Source organism: Chiloscyllium plagiosum, unplaced genomic scaffold (assembly GCF_037043375.1).
Source record: "Chiloscyllium plagiosum isolate Xiang-an unplaced genomic scaffold, Cpla_swu_hap1 HiC_scaffold_19, whole genome shotgun sequence".
In the NCBI taxonomy this organism is placed as follows: Eukaryota; Metazoa; Chordata; class Chondrichthyes; order Orectolobiformes; family Hemiscylliidae; genus Chiloscyllium; species Chiloscyllium plagiosum.
In genome coordinates this window covers 32964752-32991022 of record NW_028270157.1, presented here as the reverse complement: position 1 = coordinate 32991022, position 26271 = coordinate 32964752, and the positions used below count along the sequence as shown (strand labels likewise).

Below are 26271 nucleotides of genomic sequence, written 5' to 3'. Positions count from 1 at the left end.
ACAGGAGAGAATACGTAAATGTCAGGCTGTTTGTTTTGTTGGCAGAAGCTCTCAAGAAAGTCTCAGAAGAATACATGGAATGCAGATTTAGATGAAAAGCAGAGTTGGGGAGTGCGGGGGTGAGGTGGGATTGTGATCATGCCTTTTCTGGTTATGAGGGTTGCCTGATAAATTCTGAGTGGGGTAGTCCACCACACAGTAAATGGCAACAAATTTCTTCAAGTAGTCCTCAACATACATTCAGTCCCTAACCTGCATCTTCAAGAACTTTTACACCTGTTTTAACATTTAAAATATAGGTCCCATGAATCGAGCATTAGAACCAACACATTTTGATACAAACCATTCAATTGCTAAACTGAAATGTTTTGGCATCTGAAACATTTGTGCAATGCATATTAATTTTAGCCCTGATGTCTGCAATTATTTTATTCCTTAGAATGAAAATGTGTTGGTAATATATAGCTTCCCTATATAATGAATGATCAGCAGTGCATTTTACTCATAATTGCTAATTCCCATTAACAATGCAAAACATGTATTTCACAGGAGGTAAAAGATCATGTGATTTACTATGAAAAGATTTTGTGTTCTGTGATATTAAATTGTCATCATATTATATCACCTTTTTCATTGTTTGTCTAAAGGTGGCTGCTTCTTTGGTTGGACTTTGGATAGTCAATGGGTAAGTGGAAATGAAGCCTGCAGTTTGGGGCTCATAATCGTGCCAATGCATAGTTTGGTGACTACATGTTAACAGGACGTGGCTCAGACACAATATCGATCAAACCACTAAACAAAAGTTGATAGGGCAAGTCCTTTGCCAGATATATTGGCTAGCATAATAGATGTACTGTCAGAAACTCCCTCCTCAAGATATTTTTTAATATTTTACTTGTGTTACTAGTAATCATTAATGCAAACCTCTGCCTGAAAAGAGAACAGTTTGTCAAGTCATTCACTTCAAAGTGCATTCCAGGAATGTGCCACTATCGGCTCTGATCTTGAGAAATTTAAATGAAATAAACATTTTACACACTGCTATTGTTCTTTGTTCTGTCAGCTCTCTCCAGCCTTTTTTTGGGGGGTATTTTCAATTTCTTTGGGCTGAAGGATAATTTTCTAATCCAAAATTATTGGAACCATGTCAAAGATTAAAATGGAAGAAAATCTGAAACAGAACATCTCCAGTCTGTCTAAGTTTTAGATTTTTTTTACATTTTTTATTTAAAGATTCTATTTTAAAATTGTTTAATGCAAAATAACACATGCAAGTTCCAAAGGGGTAATTATCTCTAGGTTATTGATCACTCTTAAATGTTCAACTGACTTTATACAATGGCTTACTGTAATGAATGAGCATGCTTCCTGTTTCTCATCATCTTATAGCAATAAACACTAATTCCAGTTTTACTCAATTACTTACTATAGTAGCAATATTTGCATTTGTTTAGGCTCCTTTTTAAACCAGCCATATTTCGAAAGTTTCCTTGCATTTCTTCAGTTTAAATGCATTCTTACATGTCATTTTTGAAATCCTAATATTCCTAATTACTACTCTGCATTTCCACTATAAAAGGTTGCCTCTATCGGCATCCAGTGGACATTTTACAAAACCTGCTTAGAAAGAATTAATACAAAGTATTCATATGTACGGAGATGCCGTTTTCTTTAATTAATAGTTGACTTTTGGCACAATGTTTGGAAAGTTAATGCAATCTAGCAAGTGGACTGATGTAATTTCTTTTTTTCGGCATTGACAATGATTACGCCCCTGTAATCTCTAGAAACAGATCAATTAAATATAATATATGTATATAGGATGTTGCACTACTGGTAGTGTGATTGCAGACCACACAAGTTGTGAATGAATTATGAAGCTTTCTCTCATGAGTGAAAGAGCAAGAACAACTTGTTCTGTGAGGACTGAGTCGGAATTTAAAATGGTTCCGGAACACAGACCCTTTTTAATGCTTGCTGCATCATCCTAGAAATGTATCTTATGAGATGGCCTTGACTTGGCCTCTGGATTGTGTTTCTTATAAAATCAAAGCTTTCGCAAAATAAAGCAGCTCTTTTATGGTGCTATGTTTGTTATACATAAAGCAGTTTTTTATATTTTCAGTTTTTTTGTGCTGAATCTTAACATCCTAACCTAAAACTGATTGGAGTCATGTCAAACACTAAGAAGGATACAAATCTGGAGTTGAAACTTAACCCGGCCACTCACAATTTAAATGAAAGTGACACAGAGAGATAGGAAGCACTCCACTTACAGGAAGTGGTTGGTCATTAAAAGACTTTTGCGAGGTTTAGTATCTTCATTTATAGCTATTTTCAACCCAGAAGGAAAATTCAGTAAAACCATGTAAATGAAACATAATGATCCAACATGTATTGTAAGCTTCAAAATGGAACTCTAAAATGTTCATTTCCAAGTGTTACTGTTTGTTTTTCTGTCTGGTATGCTATGAGAAACATGATAGATGAAAGAAGGTGAGAGGAGCTGTATCTACGAATTTAGTGTATTTGCAGCACAGTGTGTGGGACAGAACAAGCAGAAGTGTTTCCTCTAGGTCCTATGAGGAAGGTGATGGCCAAATGGTATTATCACTAGACTATTAATCTAAAGACCCTGGCAGTGTTCTGGGGATCCAGGTTTGAATGGCAGATGGTGGAATTCAAAACTCGCACAGTCCATCGTCGGAATCAAGCCCAGGTCCCTGGCGCTATTAGGCAGCAGTACTAATTACTGAGCTATCATGCTGCCCAAATTCTTCTAAAGGATACATAGCCTGCGCAATGTTTCCATCTGATCTGAGATACCGTAAGTTGTGAATGTATAAGTTGATCTTTGAAATTTATATCCATAAACCGCATCCACTACATTGAATATAAAAGTAAATAACTGGGACTGGCAACAATATTACCTCTCATTTTTATTCTTTTCTGCTTGGATCTCTGAGGTCCACGTGTGACAACAAAATCCAGAACCAGAAGGCAATGCTACGATCCATGCTCATCACAGCAATCACTCTGTGTAGAACGTTGGAACTGCTGTGTGAATGTGTGCAGTCTTGTAGCTTAAAGGGACTGCCAATTGGCATGGGAGGCGGGAGGTCAATATTTTAAAATGTCATTGTCACTAGTTGCTTCTAGTTTCCAGGAGAAAGAGATTGTCCTTTGCTCAAAAGCACTCAGTACCTGATTGAGGGATACAACTGTAGGCAGGGCGACCAACTGAGAGCCAATACATGCTCTTGGAGCCAACACTGTTTCCTCTTTTTCTTGCAATGCTTCACCCTCGCCACACTTCCCCAACCTATTTGCCAAACTGTGGCCTGGGTCCCTAGGCAATCCTGGGCCTCTGGTGATTATATGATGAGGATCAGCCACCATTTTCCCCAGTGGTACTGCAAAGCAATAAAATGATGCAGACTTCTAATTGACTGACAGCTCTCAGCGAGCATGATCTCCAACTCTGGTGTATCATTGAATCAATGGCCTAGTTAATTATCGAGTTGGCACCTAATGTTGCCAGTCTTCCAAAAAAAAGTTAGAGCAGGACTCTCACTGGTTATCCAGCTGGTGAGAAGACACCCATCACCAACATTTTCTTTATGTTCACTCATAGGGCATGGGCATCACTCAACCAATGGTTTAACAAAATAATAAATTCTCATAGCTGTCTTTTTTTCCAATGATAAAATCCAAAACCAAAGCCATGTTGAAATACACTGCTGCATTTTAATATATGTTATACATTCTAAATGCTTTCCATCTTGAGCAGAATTGGGCCTGTTTGTGCTGCTGAAAAATATAATCGAAGTTAAGAATGATCAGAAAATTCAAGGAATGGTTGAGACATCAGTCACACTGCTCCATAAATGTCTTTACTTTCAACTGTGGAAGAAAACCCACACAAACACGGGGAGAATGTGCAAATTCCATACAGCTAGTCACCCGAGGGTGGAATCGAACCCAGGTCCCTGGCGCATATTCAAAACTGGCGTGTTAATTTTGCCATTCTTGACCATGAAATTAAATGAATTTATTCAAGACTATATTTAGGCTGAATAAACTCAGATGAATTTACCACTTTTCAACTATTCCTGCATTACAATTTCAAATTGAACATAGCAAAATGCCGACAGGTTAAAAATATGTAATAATTATAACCAACAACTAGTCTACCAAACATCTTTATTAAAGATTTTTATGTTTATTTGTTTCAGGTTAGCAGAAGATACCGGCTCACAAACCAATGACTCCTCAACAGACCTCTCCCAAATCTCTGTATTTTCTCATTTTATTACAAATGGCAGCTATTATTACGTATTTTATATCTATGTGGGACTTGCAGACAGTTTCCTTGCACTTGGGGTTATTCGTGGTCTGCCTCTGGTCCACACTCTTGTCACAGTCTCCAAGGACCTGCATAAGCGAATGTTGCATTCAGTTCTCCAAGCTCCCATGACTGTGTTCAACCAAATGAAAACAGGTAATAATGTTATGGAATAACACATGATTATAAGCATCTGTTCCATTTTGGGGAGCAATGCTTGGGGCTTATTTGTTAGAATTCTATTCAATAAAGTCTGAAAATGAAGAAAGATACCTTTTTGAAGGTACCATTGTAGCTACGTGACCAAAATGCTATCACAAATATCCTAAATGTTGATGTCAAATTCCCAAAAAAACCCATTTAACAGACACGTTTTTCCTTTTGTTATTGATTACTGACATCAGACTGAAAGAATTTAAAGCTAGTCTTTAATATTTTGGTAGCATGTTATCTTTACCATAGTGAGTGTCATTGGTTTAGCATGCTGTTCTATCTGACATATGAGAACATACATCAGATACTTTAATTTGCTTTACGTTATTGAATCATGTTGGTTTTTCAAAAACAAATTTGGTGGGATCCATGCCACAGAAATTTCCAATTATTTTTGTAACAACTTTTACATAAGCAAAGAGGGAAAAAAATTATTTGCAGTGACCTATTCACACTGTATCATTGAAATCATTTGCTATTAATCCTCTCCTGTTTTTATACAGGTCCAATAAGTTTGGCTAATGCAAATGGTTTCAAAAATAACAAGATGACATGAGAAGAAATTCAGGACGGCAAACAATTAAAAATCAGGCTTTAATTCTTGTAGCAGGTTAACTTGGCAATATATTTAAGAAGCAGATTGATTTAATGGTTTGAGTTTGATTATTAATTACCTTTAGCTGTGCTTTATCTTCTATATTTATCACATAAATCTCCCAATGTCCAGAGGGCAGAACCTAAGATAATGGGCAGGAAAAGAAACAGAAACATGAAATTTATCGGTAAATTAAACTGCACACAACACAAGTGTCACATTTGTTGGCAAATTTGTCTTTTATTCCTATGACCTGGAATTAAATTGAAGAGGCGATAAAGTTGAAAGTGATAACCATTTAAACCATTCTGAAAGGAATGCACATTCAAAACCAACATCTACATTTAACAGGGAACATTATAGTGTGGCAGTGCGGGGACTACAGTACAATATATGGCATATATCTCATCGAAATTTATTACTATTGTTGAATTTATAAACACAGACTATAGAATTTAGTGATAAATTGCACCTCTCTCCAAGTTTTTGTAACTTTGGAAGGAATATAACTTATGCATATTGAGTAAACAATCTTTTTCCACTCAGATGACTGTTGTAAACATCTAATAGAAGCATTGTAGTTACACAAACAGAGTAATATCATAAATATTCTAAATATTGACATCAAATTCCCAAGATAGCTCATTTAATAGATACTTTTTCCTTTTATTTTATATGCTGGCTGGTGTATAGAGGAATTATGCATTAGCCACCTTAGCAAAACCTGAGACAAGGCAGAAATACTGAACTAAATGATGCAAAGTAGCTCATTTTCTAGATAGTGCATTGCAAAGTGATGCACTTTCACTTGAATAAGGTCATAGTGCATTCAATCTCCATGCAAAATGTTAGTGCATAATTCAGATTGATATAGTAGTACAGAACTGAAGGAATGTTGTATTGTTAGAGTGGCTGCCTTTTCAATTAACAATTTAACTCTTGTCCTGTTTGCCTACTCAGCTGAAGTTTAAAGACCCAGAGGCACAATTTGAAGATGATCTGAAATTCTCATAAGGCTTGGTTAACTTAAGACCAAAAAATAGATTGTGTGGTCATTCCTTTGTTGTTTGCAAAACATTGCTGAGCACCAAATGGCTAATTTTATGCCGAGATAATAATGTGGGCGCTGAGATACCAATTTAAAACATATACAGTCTGTAAAATAAACTTTCCAACAGTACACCAGTAATGCAACCACATTAGAATTGGACCCATAAACATTTAGCTTCATAGGAAGCATTTGTCATGATAATTCTTCTCTCAGTGAAAATAATTTGCTTATCCTGACAAGTGTCAATCTTTGATGGAACTGTTTACATAGCCCTCTGTAGCAGCAGTGGGTGTCAATGGTGGAAATAGCATTGACAAGGGAAACCTGTCAGCCCTCCGAGCAGGGAAGAGTCTTTGGCAGGTTACTAGGAGAGGGTTGCAGTCAGGTACCATGGGGAGAGGAAAAAAGCAGCAAAAAGCTGAAGTCCTCGGTTTGTGTGTTATTGTATGGAAGAGCCAAGATTATGAATAGAGCAGCCTGAAGATTCGTGCAGTGCCCAGAGAACCAGAAAGTGTGAATGGAGCATATATGCAGTTGCTGGAGATCCATTAGTCTGACTGAGCAACACATCTGAGACCATGAATCTTCAAGAGGAAGATTCTCTTGTGTTTGGGAGATGAGGTAACATGGTTGATGTAGTAAAGGATGTTATTAGTAGGAGCTCCACCAACAGAATTCTGCCACCCATCCAATTAGTGCTCAGGTGTTAAACTCTTGACAGTACCCTCTGGATCTGGAACATCAGCTCCACATGTCCATTAAAAGTAGTTTGTTACTCAGACTTTAGATTTTTCATTAATGGATTATAAAGATTTGAAGCCAGTGGAATAAAGAATCGACATTTTATTGTCTCTGCACAAACTGTTTCTTTGAATTGCCTGTTAACAAACAGTATTTAAAATAACCAGAGTAAAACAGAAAACAAAGTTTATTTTCATGCTAACAAAATAATAAGTATTTTGACATATTTAAAATAGTCATTTCAGATTTTTTTTAAATTGCAGGCAGAATTCTAAATCGTTTCATCAAAGATACTGCAATAATAGATGACATGTTGCCACTCACCGCTTTCGACTTTGTGCAGGTCAGACAATTTAAGATTCATTTTACTCTATTTCTCAATTTATTTTTTATTTACAGCATGTGTGCATATTTCACGCACAGTATTTTTTACAATAATGCTATTATTTTTACGATAATGTTATTCCAGTAGAAATCCAAAGATTTGGACTAACTGTCCAGAAAATGAGAATTCAGATTCTTCCATTGCTTTTTAAAAGTTTGAATTCCATGTAAGAACAATGAAATAAAAAAAGCTACTGCCAATAAAAGTAATCATAATGCTGTCAGATTACTATAAAACCTCAAGTGTGTAATTAATACCTGACAGGAAAGGAAACTTGGCAGTGTAAGCTGGTTTGATCCAAATGTGACTTCAGTTCTTCACCAATGTAGTTGACTCTTAACTCACTCTGATATGACTCAGCACGTCACTCACACCTACTAAATTCTTGTACTCTTAATATGGTATAAAAGTTACAAACTCGCCACACACCAAAGCAACCCACTGAAGCTAAAATCAGAAAGCTTTGGATATACAAAAGGTCAGGTCTGCAAACTACTAAAGTACCCAGTCTTGGTTCTTCCATTACCATAATCATGTAAGACCATAAGACCATAAGACCATAAGACATGGGAGTGGAAGTAAGGCCATTTGCCCATCGAGTCCACTCTGCCATTTAATCATGGCTGATGGGCATTTCAACGCCACTTACCTGCACTCTCCCTGTATTCCTTAATCCCTTGCGAGATTAAAATTTATCAATCTCTGCCTTGAAGACATTCAACATCTCGGCCTCCACTGCATTTCGTGGCAATGAATTCCACAGGCCCACCACTCTCTGGCTGAAGAAGTGTCTCCTCATTTCCATTTTAAATTGACACCCTCTAATTCTAAGGTTGTGCTCACGGGTCCTCGTATCCCCACCTGATGGAAACAAATTCCCAGGGTCCACTCTTTCTCAGCCATGCATTATCTTGTAAATTTCTATTAGATCTCCCCTCAACCTTCTAAACTCTAATGAATACAATCCCAGGACCCTCAGCTGTTCATCATATGTTGGGCCTACCATTCTAGGGATCGTCCGTGTCAATCTCCGCTGGACACACTGCAGTGCCAGTATGTCCTTCCTGAGGTATGGGGCCCAAAACTGGACACAGTATTCCAAATGGGGCCTACCCAGAGCTTTATAAAGTCTCAGTAGCACATGGCTGTTTTTACATTTCAACCCTCTTGAAATAAATGACAATGTTACATTTGTTTTCTCTACCACAGACTCAACCTGTAAGTTTACTTTTAGAGAATCCTGGACTAGCATTCCCATATTCCTTTGTACTTTGGCTTTATGAATTTTCTCACCGTTTAGAAAATAGTCCATCTCTCTATTCTTTTTTCTGAAGTGCAAGACCTCACATGTGCTCACTTGTCACTTTGCTATTTAAAGAGAAAGATCAAAATTAAGAAACACAGGAGCGGAATAGGAAGAATTAAAGGTGGAGAAACAGTAGAAAAGGGAACATAAAGTACAGAAGCAGAAATAAGGAGTCAGACAGAGAAATAACAATATGAAGAAATCAGAAGGAAGAGTGACTGTATTTTTTGATATAACATGTTCTATACATCATGAGGTAGGCTAGTGAGAAACAAGAATAGGTTAATGTTTAATGTGGGCCATCTGTTGAAAGCTAGGAACCCAAGATGGATTAGGTGACATTAATTTATATCACATAATTATGAATGACCTACTAAAAGAGAGTATATGAGGATTATCCAAATGCACATGCAGCATCTTGGAATGGGAAAATGCAAATTGTATTCTCATGCCATTGATTATGTGTGGTATCTCATTGAAACAAATAGAATACTGAGAAACCTGGACAAAGTGAACATTGAGAAGATATTTCCAGTAGTAGGAGAGACTAGGACCCCAGAGCACAACCTCAGAGTGAAGGCATGACCCTTTAGAACTGATATGAAGAGGAATTTATTCAGTCACAGGATGATGAATTGCCACAGAAGGCTGTATGTAAGACAGAAATAGGCAGAGTCTTGATTAGTAAAGGGATCAAAGGTTATATGGAGAAGGCAAGTGACCAACTTTGATCAAATAGCAGAACAGATTCAATGGGCCAAATGACCTCATTCTGTTCTTATATGTTATGGTGCACTTGCATTTTTTAATTGAGCTGTTATGGACAGCACCTTCACGTAAAAGGAATCATAGAATCCCTACAGTGTGGGAACACACCCTTTGGCCCAACAAGTTCACACCGACTCTCTGAAGAGTATTCCACCCAAACTATTCCCTATTACTTTGCATTTATCCCTGATTAATGCACCTAACCTACACATCCCCGAACACTGTGGGCAGTTTAGCATGGCTAATTCACCTAATCTCCATATCTTTGGCCATGGGAGGAAACTGGAGAACATGCAAACTCCACACAGACAGTCACCTGAGGCTGGAATTGAACCCGGGTCCCTGCTGCTAACCATTGAGCCACCGGTCCGCCCCATAAAGCATAAAAAGAGACAGTCTTAATCAAATCAAACCCTGGATTATCTTTTTGCAAAAGAGTAGTATTCATGTTTGAAGGAAGTCTCTTCACTATATCTCTCAGACCCAGCTGATGCAGAATGTTTAGTGAACAGCAAACAGGGGAAATCAAAAGACATCCTAACTCTTTGAACCTTACTTTTTGGTACACAACATTAATTATAATTATAATTAATCTAGGTTTGATGGTTTTGTATTCCATTTGCAGTTAATACTGATTGTTGTGGGGGCCATTGGTGTGGTATCTGTGTTACAACCCTACACTCTGTTGGCTGCAATTCCAGTGGCAGTTACTTTCATCATGTTGAGGGCTTATTTCCTGCGTACATCACAGCAACTGAAGCAACTGGAATCTGAAGGTAAGTGCAGACAGAATAGAAGCAAACATGCCACTAGGATATATTCTCCACTGCAAATAAGTTATAATACAAAATGACTTCATAGATAGTGTGTATCTTTTAGGTCTTCTGGGTACAAACTGGATATTGTGAATGCTTGAATCTGTATTTGATCATTATACGAGCTATTAGGCCATTTTTAGCTTTCAGTTGGCCTTTCCAATTTGTAGAATCAATTTGAAAAGAGAAAACCATGCAATGAATTCATTAATTTATAAATTCAGTTCCATATAATTTATCTTTGCTCTGATTCTTGGAAACAAAGAAAAAATAAGGCTAAAAGATTTGATTTTACACATGGTCCATTTAAACCATGCTAATATTTTATGCTGTGGTAATGTTTTGAGTACATTTTCTGAAAAGGGCATCAATTAGTGCTCCATGATTTGTCTGTATATTGAATGAATATTTTTGACAACAAATTTACTCAATAATTGATTTAACAATCTAATATAGTTCTGAGACAGTGTAAACATATTGCACTAGTGCTGATTCTCTACCTTAATCCCTTATGCAGTTAATTACCTGTGAATCTGACTTCCAATATCTAGATAATGAAAATACTGCAAATTAATTGAGATAAAACAATAATAAACCCATCAGAGGAAAAGGAAAGTTTAATCTCATCAGCCACGTCATACTTGAATTTAGGACTAAGAAATGAAAGTGTTGTATTCTGCTGCACAATTCCAATAATCTTTCCACAAATGTCAAATGTACATGCATATTTTTAATATTCGTGCTACATTTTCTAGCTGGCATACTTCATTCTTAAGTATATATTTCACACACTCACTAAATTCTGATATGAATTGTTTGTTGGACAAAACAGTGAAATTCCTGAGACTTCAAGGAGAATAGCAGTGCATAGGTTATTTCTGCCAGGAAAATCAGGCAATGCTATGGCAATACTTCACTGCACTCCCTTGAGCGTTATAAGCATTTCCATGATCTGCGTGCTGTGTTCCAGCTGATTTTGACAAATGTAGGTACAATAAGTGCTAGTGGCAGGCCCTAGTGTTGTCACATGGGGATGTAAAAGATGTTTTAAGTGCAGCACTCTACAAAAGAGATGTTAGAGTCTAAGAATTTTTCAAAGTAAATCTTTCTTTATATATCATGCTATCTATACATTCTAACTAAACATGATATCTAGACTATTGCTGCTCTCTTCAGGATCTCTCCATCACGTGATCATTACATCATTGGCATAGCTTCCTATGCACATGCTTAAGGCTTAACCCTTTACAATACATCTACCCCTTCAAGTCATTGTCACTGTATGATAGATGATACTTCCACTATATCTCTCCACAAAGTCTGTTTCACAGAGATAATCTTTGCAGTGGTTTCAGTAATCTCCCCCATCTTGTGGCAATCTTTTCCTTATGCCTGTCGCATTTTCCAAGTTCATTGTATTCTGAGAATCCACATTACCTCCTTCTGTGAATGTTAGTTTTCCTTCTTGGAGTCAGAATAATTAATCCATCCTGTGGATGGGGTGATTTTCACTAATGTCAACATGCTCCTCTTTTGTCCGATGGTGGTATTTTCTGATTCAACAAGGTAAGAACTCAGTCCACACATCTTTTCACTACAATAGTTTCACATTGTTGGACCCTTATCCACATCCTCTCTGCAGCTTCTAGCTCAGTCAGGTTATGTAGTATGTGGCATTGGTTAAAGGCAAGTTAGACTTGCTCCAAACTCTTGCTTCAATAGTAGAAAGTGATAATTTTTTTCTAGCTTGTTTGATTTCTTTAAAAACTTATTTATTCATGAGATGTAGACATTATTGGCTGGGACAGCATTTATTGCCAATTCAAATTGCACTTGAAAAGGTAGTAATAAACCGCCTTCATGCTCATTTAAGCCTATGAAGGGTAAATAGACCTAAAGTACTGCTAGGAAGGGAGTTCTAGGAGTTTAATCCAATGACAGTGAAAGAACGAAAATATGGTTCAGGGAAAACCTGAACATGGTGGTGTCCCCATATATCTGCTACATATATTCTTTTAGGTGATAAAGGTTGTGGGTTTGGAAGTTGCTGGCAATGGAACTGGTGAGTTGCAGCAGTGCAGCTTGCAGATGGTATGCAATGCTGACACTGCATTACTCGTGGAGTGAGTGAATGTTCAAGAAGGCAGATGGGGTGCCAATCAAGTGATATGTTCTAACTGAATGTTGATCCCAGGGTGCTGGGGAGTGCTGATGCTGGATCTGTCCAAAATCTGTCCCTTTTAGTACAGTGGTGATGCCACACAGCACGATGGAGGCTCTCCTTAACGTGAAGATAGGGCTTCATCTCCACAAGCTTGATGTAGTGGTCACTCCTACCGATACTGGCGATGGATAGATGCATCTGTGGCAGATAGATTGATGAGAACAATATAAACTAAGGTTTCCCTCATTAGCTCCCTCACCACCTACCATAGACTAACACCTCTATCCTTTTGGATTTGGCCAGATCAGTCAGTATTTGTGTTGCCAAGCCAATCATGATGATGGATATTAAAGCCCTCGACCCAGAGTACACTTCTTGCTCTTACCACCATCAATCATTCTTCGAATTGATGTTCAACATGAAAGGGTACTGATTCATCAGCTGATGTTGGCAAAGAAATGGTAAGTTATAATCATTAGCAGGTTTCCTTAACCATGTTTGACCTGATGCCATGAAATGTCATGGAGTTCAGAGTCTTTGTTGAGGATTCCCTGGAGAACTCCATCCCGACTGACTACTGTTATGCTGCCACCGCGATCTGTCTTGAAGGTGGAACAGGACATGTCCAGAGATGGTAATGGTGGTGACTAGGACATTGATATCATAAGAAATGATTCATGAAGATGACTATGTCAGGCTGTTGCTTGACAAATCTCTAGGACAGCTCTCTAAATTTTGCTACAAGATTTAAGAAAGGAGGACTTGGTAGGGTTAGTCTGGCCAGGTTTGCTAACATTTCCAGTACCTGGGTCAAAGCTGGGTGGTCCAATCAGTTTCCATTTTTTTTTCTTTAGACATTTCTATGGTTTGAATACAACTCAGTAACTTGCTAGGCTATTTCAGAGGGAATTTTAAGTATCGACAATTTTATAGTGTGCCTGAAGTCACAGTGTAGACCAGATGAGGTATCTCAAGGATGGCAAATTTCCTTCCCGAATGGTACGCTTCTTTGTTGTTGGGGCTACTTTTATGGAAGGTAGAAAGGTTACACTTTTAGATTCAAATTATCCCTTCCTAATCATCTCAACATCTTATCTCAGACTTGAACTTGTTGTAGATGCCTGTTTACTACGTTGTTTTGCACCTTGGCTCAACTTACTTCCAGACTTTACCATTGCCTGTCTACAATTACGTACATTATCACGTGCTTTATTTGCTGAGTTTTCACTTGTTCATGTTAAAAATTGGAATCTGAGCGCTCTTCAGTTTTGATAGCAGTGGAAAAATGTCTCACCCAAACCAAAATAGTCAATGTTTCCCACCTCTTTTACTGCATGAAACAAAGTTTTTATTCCAATGTAACTCCAATAATCTCAGGACAATCCATGAAACATCTTCATCTCTCCAAATAAAGAATGTGGTTTCTTTCATTGCTTCAGACTGTCCAGCAGGTTATATTATTTCAGTCAAAAATTAGATATTTCCTGCAAGGTAGAAGGTCTGAAGAAAAATTCTTAAAAAGCCCAATTTTGATCCTATCTCTGAGTTATCCTTTAACATTCCAAACTGGAATCATCTGACAAATAGTAAAGTTTATTGATAAATGCATTCATGCCTTTAATGGCTGATTTTTCACCTTTAATTAAATTTTGTTTGCTCAATAATGGCATTGCACCAAATACAAAGTAAATATAAAAAGATTCTGATTATCATCTTGGAGGTGGCAGCCTCTTTATTCATCCCCTGTCTTGCTCAAATGTCTTCTGCAATGCTGACCACTGCATACAGCAAAGTACTTACCTGATCTTTGTTCATTTTTATTGCCAAGCCTAAAGCATTTCTGTAGTGAGCAAATTCTGCAATTTTTCTGATTGCCATGGGCTCTCCATTTGTTTGAATGCTTCTGCAAGTGGCATCATTCATTCTATTTCCTATTCTGATTAGAGATTTTCTTCCTGCACAGTTTCTTTGTCAGTCACTGGGGAAAATGTTTCAAACCCTTCTCTATGCGCTCTCTGATCACTAGAATTGTCTTCTGAGTTTCTCAAGCTGTTCTGACTTAATGCTGAATCTTTTTACTGGTGCTACCATCAATCAATGACATGTGGAGTCTTTGAGGCTGTTTTAGGTGCACTGTGTTAATACAATAAGTAAGTAGTAGATGGTTGGTGTTATTTGGTGAATCAATTGACTCATTAGAAATAAAGTTAAATCAGGTGGGATTGGTATGTAAAAGGAGCTGTAAGACTGAGTAGTTAATAAACTATCTATAAAAAAAAGATGGTGTTCTGTCTCGTGAACTAAGTTGAGTGCACTTAAAAATAAAATGCATGGTACTGAACATAATGAAACAGCTGTCTCTAGAGTCGGAGACCTTTCAAAATAACTCTTTATTTATATCATACTAAATATTTATATTCTGGGTAGCCACAAGATCAAGACCATCACTGCTCTCTTCAGAGTCTTCTTCATTATTGACAGAGCTTCCCAAAGCCATTCTGAAGAGTAGGCATTTTCCCTTACAGCTTCTAGATATTGGACAAGGCATTGAGTATGAGATTTTCTTAACCAAAGTACATTGTGATGGGTTAGTTATTGAAATGTTTACTTAAAAGAGTTTGGACTAAAATGAATAGAGTTCTGTCCAGGCAAGGAATAAGCAAAAGATGGTCAAATGTTTTACTTTACCTGCCTTAGTGAGATTATTCATTTTTTCAGCCCTGACCTGCAGTTCATTTTCAGCACCACCACTGCAGATATGTGGGAACGCCATGACTTTTATGTTGTCCTGGGAAGAACTGATGAAATTCACATTGATCCTGTGTGGTTGAAGAGTCCCTAGGCGGAAGATGAGACATTCTTCCTTCAGGCATTGGGTGCTTATGGTTTAGCAATGGATGGAGGTGTGGGTCTGAAGGATGTGGAAGGATCCTTTGGGGCCTTGGATCTGATGGATGTGGAAGGATTCTTGGGGGCCTTGGATCCTACACCTCCTGCCTCACCTCTGTCCAAGGCCTCAAAGGATTCTTGCACATCTGTCAGAAATTTACCTGTACATCCACGCACGCCATCTACTGCATCCTTTGCAACCGATGTGGTCTCCTCTACATTGGGGATGCCAACTTACAGGTCGTTTCAGTGAACATCTCCGGGACATTTGCACTAACCACTCCACCACCCTGTGGTTGAACACTTTAGCTCCCCTCCCACTCCGCCAAGGACATGCAAGTACTGAGCCTCCTCGATTGCCAAACCCTAACCACCCAACATCTGGAGGAAGAATGTCTCATCTTCCACTTTGGGACTCTCCAACTACACGGGATCAATATGGATTTCATCAGTTTCCCCATTTCCCCTCCCCGTACCTTATCCCAGTCCCAGGCCCTCTTGAACAGTCTTACCTGTTCATCTTTATTCCCACCTATCTGCTCCATCCTCCTCTCTGACATATCACTTTCAGCCCCACCTTCATCTACTTATCACTTTCCCAACTACCTTCCCCCAGCCCCAACCCCCTCCCATTCTCAAGGGAAGTTAAGAATAAGCAACATATTCCAATCTTTCTAATGATCTGCATTCTTACAGATTAAGTAAAATGAATATGTCAAGTCACTCACAGGTCCTTATTTCAATTTAACTGAGGAGGACCAGAAGTTTACATTAGAAAAATTCTGTGCTCTTCTTTATCTAGATACCATGACCTGATGACTATTATTGTAGCAGTAGCCTTTGAAGAGTTTGAATAATCTACATCTTTTAAGAGAAATTTCTGGATTCTAAGAGTCTATTTAAGATTGCTTTAAGATTGCTTTTAAGAACATTCCATGAACTATTTACTATCGTAGACTTGGTATTTTCCTGCAGCGTCTTTCCATCATCAGATTCCCCTACATCACTACCAGAGTTGCATACTATTTACATATGTGAGTGTTGAACCCTTTATTTTATATCTCCCATCAAGTCACTGTCACTATCCAATATTTACATCCTTACTCATCTCCTCCCAAAGTCTCTATTTCTCAGACATAAACATTGTGGCGGTTTCATCAATCTCTCTGATCTTATTTGTAGCTTCCTCAGCCATGTTGAGGATCAGAGTTCCCAAGTGTTCATTTCTGCTCTGTGAATCATTGTTTAAGTGGGCAGAGAATATCAGCTCCTCCTTCATGTTTTCCTCCTGGGCATCTGATTAGTTGGTTTATCCGAATAATGATTTCCTTCTCATTAAAACTTGAATAAAGATTTCAACTATTTGCTAATTTCAGCTTAGTTTTGCCAATTGCATCAAATATGCAAAAGTCAAAGTTTCCATCAGCTGTAACAAATCAATATTTTTCCTTACAAAATTTCAACAACAATCTGATCTCCAGTAGCACAACCTTTTATTATCCTGTATTTGCATTTAACTGCCAAGCAAGAGAGATCCTTGGTAAATGAATTCATTCTCTCCGCAGGCTTTAGCTTCCATTATTGAGCTCACTTTATGACTATGTTTCACTGAATACTGAAGTATTCAAAAACTCTGTAGCTGGTGGTTTCTTCATTTATGCTCTGCCTTGCTAAAACATCAACTGCAATGTTGCCAATTGTTTAAACAGACCTGGTCCATATTTAATTTGGCTGTTGATCCTGGATCTAGTGAATCATCTATGTAAGTTCTGCCATTTTTCAATTTGTGTTGGGCCTTCTACATTCTCAAAAGATACTGACAGCAGTAGATCTGTTCCATTTTTTCCCCTTGTTAAGGATTACTTCCCATTCACTTTTCATTTCTTTTCTGTTATTGTGCTGCTATCTGCTTCTCATTTGCTGGGCTGCTCCCGCAACTCTGTCTTGTTGCTGAGTCTCTCACTCCTTGTCACCATCTGTTATTATAGTAGTAGATCTGGAAAAGTTCAATTGCTCTACATCACACGAAGGAGATTGCTGGGTGTCTAGGTTCTTTTTAAAATCACTGATCATTCAATATACTATGAACTATTTGCACTCTTAGACACTGTAGCATCTCTCCTCTGAGTCTCTTTTTCATGTGATCTCTAACATCATTGCTGACATGTTTTAGTTTTTCCGTGTTTTAGTTTTAACCCTTTAGTCTACAATTCTCTTTTCGGTTACTTATATCAGAGACAGCTGCTTTACACATGCTTGAAATTTATGATAAACATGTGAATGAAACATTTAGTGAAGTTAACTGGGGGTTAGGTGTTTGTGCCAACAATGTTTGTTCCTTCTCTGCTTATCCCACAGCTTGGTGCTAAAATGTGAAGGCCGTGATGCCTTCTAAAGGATCTTTTTGGATACATTCAGTTTGTATACACTTGAGTGTAATGCTGATTCTTCCTCCAATAGTAACATAATTGCGTTAACCCTATAAAAAGCAAATACCTTTGTTCATAGCTAGTAGGCAGCAAAATATATTTTGATAGCATAACTGCAATGTACCATGTGGAAACTCTCTACCATAGTTTAAGTATGAATCCATTATTAAATACCACACTAATAACAATCCCTGTGTTTACATCTGTTTGGTTACAGCTCGCAGCCCTATTTTCAGCCATCTCATCACATCGTTGAGAGGACTGTGGACAGTAAGAGCATTTGGCCGACAGTCTTACTTTGAAACCCTTTTTCACAAAGCTCTGAACCTTCATACTGCAAACTGGTTTCTCTACCTTTCAACACTGCGTTGGTTTCAGATGAGGATTGACATTGTATTTGTCGTCTTCTTCATTGCAATTACTTTTATCTCCATAGCAACACACAGTAAGTTGAGATGAAAAGAAAATATACCGCATATCCATCAGCACTAAACAGTATCGATTAATTAATGTTTCAAGTGTGGGCCTTTCATCAAAAGCTTGTGAACAAACTTAATTGATATAATTGTCCTTTATAATTTTGTATAATTAAAGCACTGACTGAATATTAATTGATATAATTGTCCTTTATAATTTTGTATAATTAAAGCACTGACTGAATATTAATAATTGCAGTTGGAGTACTAAATGAGCACTTTTACATAGGGTTTCAATTCATTACTAAATTTTAAAAATAATGCATGCAAGTAAATATTGGCTTGAAACATCCACATCTATGTGTGAGTACTGAGATGCACTCTCCAACACTTGCCCTCTGATCCTCTCAAGTTCTGGCTTTAGTGAATATGCTGAAGTTGCTGAAAAGCTTGGGTGAAGAGTTCAGATACTAGGAGAGAGATTCTGCAGTCCCTCTCCTCAGCTTGCAATCAATCCTGGATTCTGCATTATAAATAGATCATCATGGAATTATTACATCACTTTAATCTTTGAGGTTGAGACCATGATCACAAAGGATTGCTCCATATTAACCCACTTGCTGCCAAGTAGCACCAATCAAATTTGTGAAATTTGCAATCACCTCTCAGCCCGATTTCCTTGTCTTGACGTCTTTATAAATGAGAGGGTAAACTTTTTCCCAGAAGGCCTTTCAGGAAACTTGGCTTCAAAGCTGTATCCTAGCCTAGTTTCAGGAGATAGTGAACACTCACCAAATCTGTAGTCATCAATTTTCAGGAGCATTAGTTGTATTAATTAATTATTGCATTGCATTGCATTAATTCATTTGTTCTCATTCTTTTAATGTGTATGAAATACTGATCAATATAGATAGGAACTGCCTGAAAATGTGCACCATATATGCATGCATAGACATATTTTTTCTTGCATGAAGTCAGAATCCAGAGTATTATGCTTTCCTCATATGTAAATAGAAGTTTAATGTGATTGCTTTAATAAATACTTCATCAAGGCTTTAACAATAACAACTTTCATATACAGAATGATACATAGCCTGACATAGCACAGAAGGAGGCTATTTGGCTTACCTTGCTAATAACATATTTAACATGTTAAAGCTCCTGAGGCACTTCAAGGAAGTATATTCAGACAAAAAGACAAGTCAAACATGTTAGGTCTTTAAGGTTGCAGTAACAGCTGAGAAGCTTGGAAGAGGAATTTCAGAGTTTATGAATTTACAAATCATTTGTTTTATTTAGATGTTGGGGAAGGAAAAGTTGGAATTATCCTCACCTTAGCCATGAACATCACAAGCACTCTGCAGTGGGCTGTCAATTCAAGCATAGATGTGGATAGTCTGGTAAAAAATATTTCTAATATATCTCATACTTCAATACGATTAATGGTTCATGATGGAATAGTACTTCAACCCCGAAGTTATATTTTATTTGCCATTATGTTTGCAATGCGTCACAGCTTGCATTATATTACTTACAAACTCAACAAAAAAAAAATTGCTGAATAATTGAAATTGGTGAACTAAAATTTTATAAGTTTAAGTGATGGTCTTTCATAATTCAGAATGGATGGAACCTTTAGGCTTGTATACTCATAATATCCCTTCACAATGTTCTTGTCACCAGATGAGGTCTGTAAGTCGTGTATTTAAATATATTGACATACCCCCAGAAGGATCTGAAACCAAGAACCGACATAACCTCTCCAATGTGCTTGTAATTGAAAACAAGTATCTTGCCAATGAGTGGCCCTCTGGAGGCCAAATGATGGTGAACAACCTTACAGCCAAATATACCAATGATGGGCGCCCAGTACTGCAGGATCTCTCCTTCACAGTAAATGCAGGACAACGGGTAAGAAAGTAAATAATCCATTGTAATGCAAGAATACACTCTTAAACCAATGTTCTTTCACGAATAGAATCATAGAAATTTACAACATAGAATGAAACTGTAATGATTGTAACAAGATCAGCTAGATGGACCTCATAGAATATGAGTTCGCTAATTGGGGCTGTTAATCTGGTCCACACTTGGAGTCCTGCTGACAGACAAGACAGAAGTGTCAGACATCCTGTTTACTCTAAGAGGTGACTCTGAGGAACTGGATCAGTGTCAAGAACTCTCCACGTTTAAATAAAGGGTGGCTTAGTAATGGGCCTCTGTGGAGTTACTTAAGCAGCGATGAGAGAAATGCACACTCCTGAAGAAATCGACTTGCAACAATCATCTTTGAATTGGGGAAGCATTTCTGGCATCATGCCGTTGTTTAGGAAGCTTGACTCATTCAACCTTGCTGTCAAAGACTGGGCCCAGTACGTGGGAAAAACACGTTATTTTTTCCTAGGCAGATGACATTGGGGAGATGAAAAGCAATGTGTAATTCTCCTGACAGCTTGAGGACCTACTCCTCTTTTCGATTATTAGTAGTGTAACTTGCCCTGAGACACCAAATACTAAAACCTTTCAAGAATTGATGGATTGAGTAAAGGCATATTATGGCCCCAAGCCTCCTCTAATTCTGAGATGCTATCAATTTTACACAGCAATTCGAGAACGAGGAGAATTCGTATCGGGATTTTTGACTCGGTTAAGACAACTGGCAGAGGCATACGACTTTGGTTTGACCCTTAATAAGATGCTGAGAAACTGTATGGTATAAGGGATTAATGGCGTAACCATGCAAAAGTACCAACTGCTGGTAGGTCCAACTGGACTTCAAACAGGCACGACAACTGGCTTTATGATTGGAAAATCCAGGAAGTAAAGCATATGAGTTGCAGGGTATTCCGATAGGAGTGGACACCTCTGCCATTGTGGTTAGATGAGAACTCCCAGAAGTATGCTACAATTAATATCAATAGGTGTTTGTACCAATATACAAGACTGCCTTTTGGGCTGTCATCTGCCTTTGCAATTTTTCAGATGACAATGGAGAATATTTTCCAAGGTGTACCCCAGGTCTCCATTTATTTAAGTAACATGCAAATAACAGGAAAGACCAATAAGGAACATTCAGAGAATTTGGACATATTCCTTAGATGTTTCTCTCAGTGAGACATATACCTTAGAAGAGAAAAAAATGACCAACTTGGACTACAGAGTTGACAAGACCGGTTTACACCCATTGGAAGATAAAGTGAGGGCACCCCAACTCCCATTCTGTACTGGAACTTAGATCTTTCCTCCAGCTGGTGAATTATTGTGGAAAGTCCATATATATCTTGGCCTCCATACTGTACCTTTGCATCAAGTCTTAAAAAAGGGCCAGTCTTGGAAATGGTCACGCAGCCAAGACATGGTTTTCAGGGAAGTGAATAAACAGCTATCATCCTCTATGGCACACTGTGGTCCCAGGCAAGATCTGGTATTGACATGCAATGGCTCCCTGCATGGCATTGGGGTAGTATTAGCTCATAGGTGGCCCAATGGAGAGGAACACCCAATAGTATATGCATCCAGGACTTTGGCCAAAGCAGAACATAACTATGCCCAGATAGAAAAGGAAGGGCTGGTGGTCATATTTGGAGTCAGGAAGTTATGGATTTAAATTTGTAATAAAAACGAACCACAAACCCTTGCTAGGTCCACTTAAAGAGGACAAGGAAGTGCCGCTCATGGCTTCAGAGCGAATTCAGCTGTGGGCTCTAATACTAAATGTATATAATTACAAGTTAGAACACCATAATTACAAATTAGAAATGCCACCAGTGGTACTGCCACTGGAAGAGTCTGTAATAGTTTTAAATTTTCTGGAACACTTCTACTCACAGCTGGCAATATCAAATTTTGGACGCAGAAAGATCTGGTCTTGGAAAAACTGAAACAGCTGGTGGTGATGGAGAAAACCAAAGGGCCATCTCATCCAGATTTAAAACCTTTTTGGATCTAGAGAGATCATAGTAGAAAATGGCATATTATTATGGAGAGAAATAGTGATTGTCCTGAACAAAGGTCGCTGCCAGATATGGGTGAACTCTATTGGGGTCATCTAGGGGTTTCTAAAATAAAGATGCTGGCAATAAGTTCTATTTGGGAGCCAGGATTAGATTCAGACAGTTGCATTAGTGGTGCAGTGCCCAGAATGCCAACAAAAACAAAAATTACTACCGGCAGCTGCCCCACATTCATGGGGATGACCAGGTAAATCCTGGACTCAGTTATACATCAACTATGCAAGTCTTTTCTTGGCCTCAATGTTCTTAACCATTGTGGACGACCACTTAAAGTAGCTGGACATGCATAGAGTTCATTTGTCAAATGTGGCGATGCTGATAGAAATACTACGTGCATCTTTTGCAATATGTGGAAACATTGGTCACAGATAACAGGACATTGTTTGCCAGCAAGGAATTTGAGTATTTCCTAAAGTTGATCGATAGTTGCCATATAAGACAACTCCATATCATTCCTCTCTTGAGGAATATTCTCTTATCCTTTATTGTCACACCATGTATTCAATGTAAAATACAGTGAAAAGTGTGTATCGTTGCCCATACAGAGGCACCATTCACATTAACTTAAAATAATGTTTAAAAAAGGATAAATTAAGAAGAGTCCAACTTCTCCTCTGCTGCTACAGCATACCACTATCAGAGTCCTGCTCCAGGTTTCACAGTCCACACCATGCCACCAAAAGTGTCCCGCTCTGGACTTCCCAGCCCACACCTTGCCTCTGAGAGTGTCCGCTCCGTGCTTCCCAGTTCACACCATGCTGCCGAGAGTATCCTGCTCTGGGCTTCCCAGTCCACACCATGCCACTGCCAAGGGCCCACACCACGTGGAAGTGAGAGTCCCACTCCAGGCTTCATCTCATGGTCTGGCAGAAATAGTAATCCAAACATTGAACGCAGACTTAAAGAAACAGCCAACAGCTTCACTGGATACCAAACTATCCCAGTTCTTATTTGCTTCTGGGACCACCCCTCATCAAACTACAGAGATAGCTCGAGCATTGATAATGGGGAGAAGACTCTGGACCAGGTTAAATCACATCTTTCTGGAACTTGGGGTGGATTTAGTGAAAAGTCATCAGGAACGCCAATGTTGGACACAAGACTCCCCTAAGCGAGAGAGACAGTTTATTTCAGGGGATGAAGTTCAGTGTAGGATCTACGGGAATGGCCCTGCATGGGTAACAGGCATGGTCAATGCGAAGTCAGGTCCAGTAATGCATAAAGTTCTGGTAGATGTAACAGTCCTGAATATGCACGTGGATCATATGAAAGCTGCAAACTCCCAAACGGTGCAGGAGCAAAATGTGCCTGGCTTCTCAACATTGCAACTGTTCCAGAATCTGTGGGTTCTCCCACTCCATCTAGCGTTGAAGAGATCTTGGAATCTGAGATTGACATGGTGGATATCACTGCCTAAATGCCTTTGCCACCTGAAGCAGGGAATTAATTTCTTCTGAGATGCTCCAGGCATGACGAATGAGCTATTATCAGAAGCAGCGAGCGAGGAACCTGACTCCGTGCTAAATCGCCCCAGGAGGAGCAACAAAAAAAACCGACTGGTTATGTCCTTGGACTCAGAGGGGGAAGGATGGAGTGATTGTAACAAGATCAGTCAGGTAGACCTCATAGAATATGCATTCCATGATTGGGGCTGTTAATCTGGTTCAATCAGGGAGCCCTGTCTGAGTCGAAGAGTATGGTGCTGGAAAAGTACAGTAGGTCAGGCAGCATTCGAGGAGCTGGAGAATTGATGTTTCAGGCATAAACCCTTCATCAGAAATTGTGGCTTATACCTGAAACATCGACTCTCCTGCACACACTCTTCGACTCTGATCTCCAGTGTCTGCAGTCCTAACTTTCTCCTAGATGAGAACAGGAGTGTCAGACATCCTGGTCATTCTGAGAGCTGGTTCTGAGGAAGCTGGAGTGTAAAGGACTCTCTATGTGTAAATAAAAGGTGACTTGGTGACGGGATACCGGCCTCTGTGGACTTATTTCAGAAACCATTCAGCCCATTGTGTGCCTGCTTGCTCTTTGAAAGAGCAGTCCCAATCAGTTGTACATTCTAGATTTTGTCCATATTATTCAAAGTTTTACATACTCAAGCACTCTCCATTTTAAAATTATTTATGGAATCAATTTACAACACAAATACAGGCTGAGCATTCTAGCTCATGACAGTGAAAAGTGAAAAAAATATTCCTTAAGATCGCTCTAGTTTTTTTGCCAATAATGTTTAACCTATTATCTTTCATTACTATCCTACTCACCAAAGGAAATAAGCTTTCTCTGTATAGTTTATCACCTTGTAAACCTTAATTTAATCATCTCTTAACCTTCTTTATTCCCAAGGGAAGACTTATTCCCTATTGTACTGGGGCCAGGTGAACATGTGGAGTGATCAGATCAGCAATGGTCCACCTACAAGATGCATCGCAGAAACTGAATAGCACTTTCCAACCCCACAGCCAATTTCAAATTCTGGATTAGTGGTGCTGGAAAAGCACAGCAGTTCAGGCAGCATCCGAGGAGCAGTAAAATCGACATTTCGGGCAAAAGCCCTTCATCAGGAATACAGGCAGAATGCCTGAAGGGTGGAGAGATAAATGAGAGGAGGGTAGGGGTGGGGAGAAAGTAGCGTAGAGTACAATAGGTGAGTGGGGGAGGGGATGAAGGTGATAGGTCAGGGAGGAGGGTGGAGTGGATAGGCAAAAGAGCTTCAGGGCAGAGGAAATGACCTGGGAGTTGCAGTGGGAGAGGGACTCCCTGAGATTCTTGTAGCGAGAGAAGGAAAACTTCTTCAAGGCAGGCATCCTTGCAAGAGGATTCACAGTAGGGTTAAAATTAACTAGGTAAAAACAATGACTGCAGATGCTGGAAACCAGAGTCTAGATTAGAGTGGTGCTGGAAAAGCACAGCAGTTCAGGCAGCATCCGAGGAGCAGTAAAATCGATGTTTTGGGCAAAAGCTCTTCATCAGGAATACAGGCAGAGTACCTGCAGGGTGAAGAGATAAATGAAAGGGGGGGAGGGGGGGGGGGGGGTAGGGAGAAAGTAGCATGGAGCACAATAGGTGAGTGGGGGAGGGGATGAAGGTGATAGGTCAGGGAGGAGGGTGGAGTGGATAGGTGGAAGAGCTTCAAGGCAGAGGAAATGACCTGGGAGTTGCAGTGGGAGAGGGACTCCCTGAGATTCCTGTAGAGAGAGGAGGAAAACTTCTTCAAGGCTGTGAACTGCTGTCTTTTCCAGCACCACTAATCCAGAATCTGCAGTCATTGTTTTTACCTAACCAATTTCAAATACAAAGGCAAGGACAGCAGATATATGGGAATGTCATCACCCGTAGATTTCCCACAGCAATGTGACAGCCTGTTTGATTATGGTGATTGAAAGATAGATATTAAGTAGAACATTGGGAATTACTTCCTTTTTTTTGAAATAGCGCCACTCACTGTCCAAACATGGAAATATATCACCATTCCTTCAGTATTTTTGAGTCAAGTTCATGGAATTTCCTCCCTAAAGGAATTGTGCATCTACGGATAGTACATTGACTGCATTGGTTCAAGAAAGTAGCTCTCTACCACCTTCTAAAGGGCAACAAGTGATGGGAAACAAATGCTCACGTCCCATGAGTGAATGATTTTTAAAAAAAATCAATGGCACTAAGGTCTTTCTTCTCATTTATATTTTTCAGTATCATGCCTTTTTTTTGTAACGTCTTTCAAAATTAGGCCTCAAAGTATATCACCATAAACGTCTTCATGCTCTCCTGCCACCCTGCTACCCATTTCATCAACTGGCATGTGACATCTTGAAGCCTAAAACTATCCACATCACCATAAGTCCTGAAGAAAGAGGAACAGGACGAGACTATTTGGCCCTTCAAGACTGCTCCGCCATTCAGTAGGATTATGGCTGATCTGGTATTCCTTATGTCTACTTTCCTACGTTTTCCCCTGTAATCCTTGATTCCCTGACTGACCGAGAATTGATCTATCTCAGCCTTAAATGTATAAAAGAACTCTGCCTCACCAACCTCTGTGGTAGGGAATTCCAAAGATTCACAACAGTCTGAGAGAAAAAAATTCCTCCTCATCTCAGTCTTAAATTGGTATTCCTTATTTCTAAGCTTATGCCCC

General features: G+C 38.9%; 1 protein-coding gene across 1 annotated transcript in view; it reads left to right on the top strand.

Annotated features, from left to right (window-relative positions):
• The window catches only part of cftr (CF transmembrane conductance regulator), a 118679-nt gene that overhangs the window by 77325 nt on the left and 15083 nt on the right, over positions 1-26271 (top strand). The window contains exons 16-22 of the mRNA XM_043709588.2: positions 648-685; positions 4236-4501; positions 7209-7288; positions 10030-10180; positions 17919-18146; positions 19417-19517; positions 19801-20028. Coding sequence (XP_043565523.1) covers positions 648-685; positions 4236-4501; positions 7209-7288; positions 10030-10180; positions 17919-18146; positions 19417-19517; positions 19801-20028 — 1092 coding nt within the window. The remainder of the gene's footprint in view (positions 1-647; positions 686-4235; positions 4502-7208; positions 7289-10029; positions 10181-17918; positions 18147-19416; positions 19518-19800; positions 20029-26271) is intronic.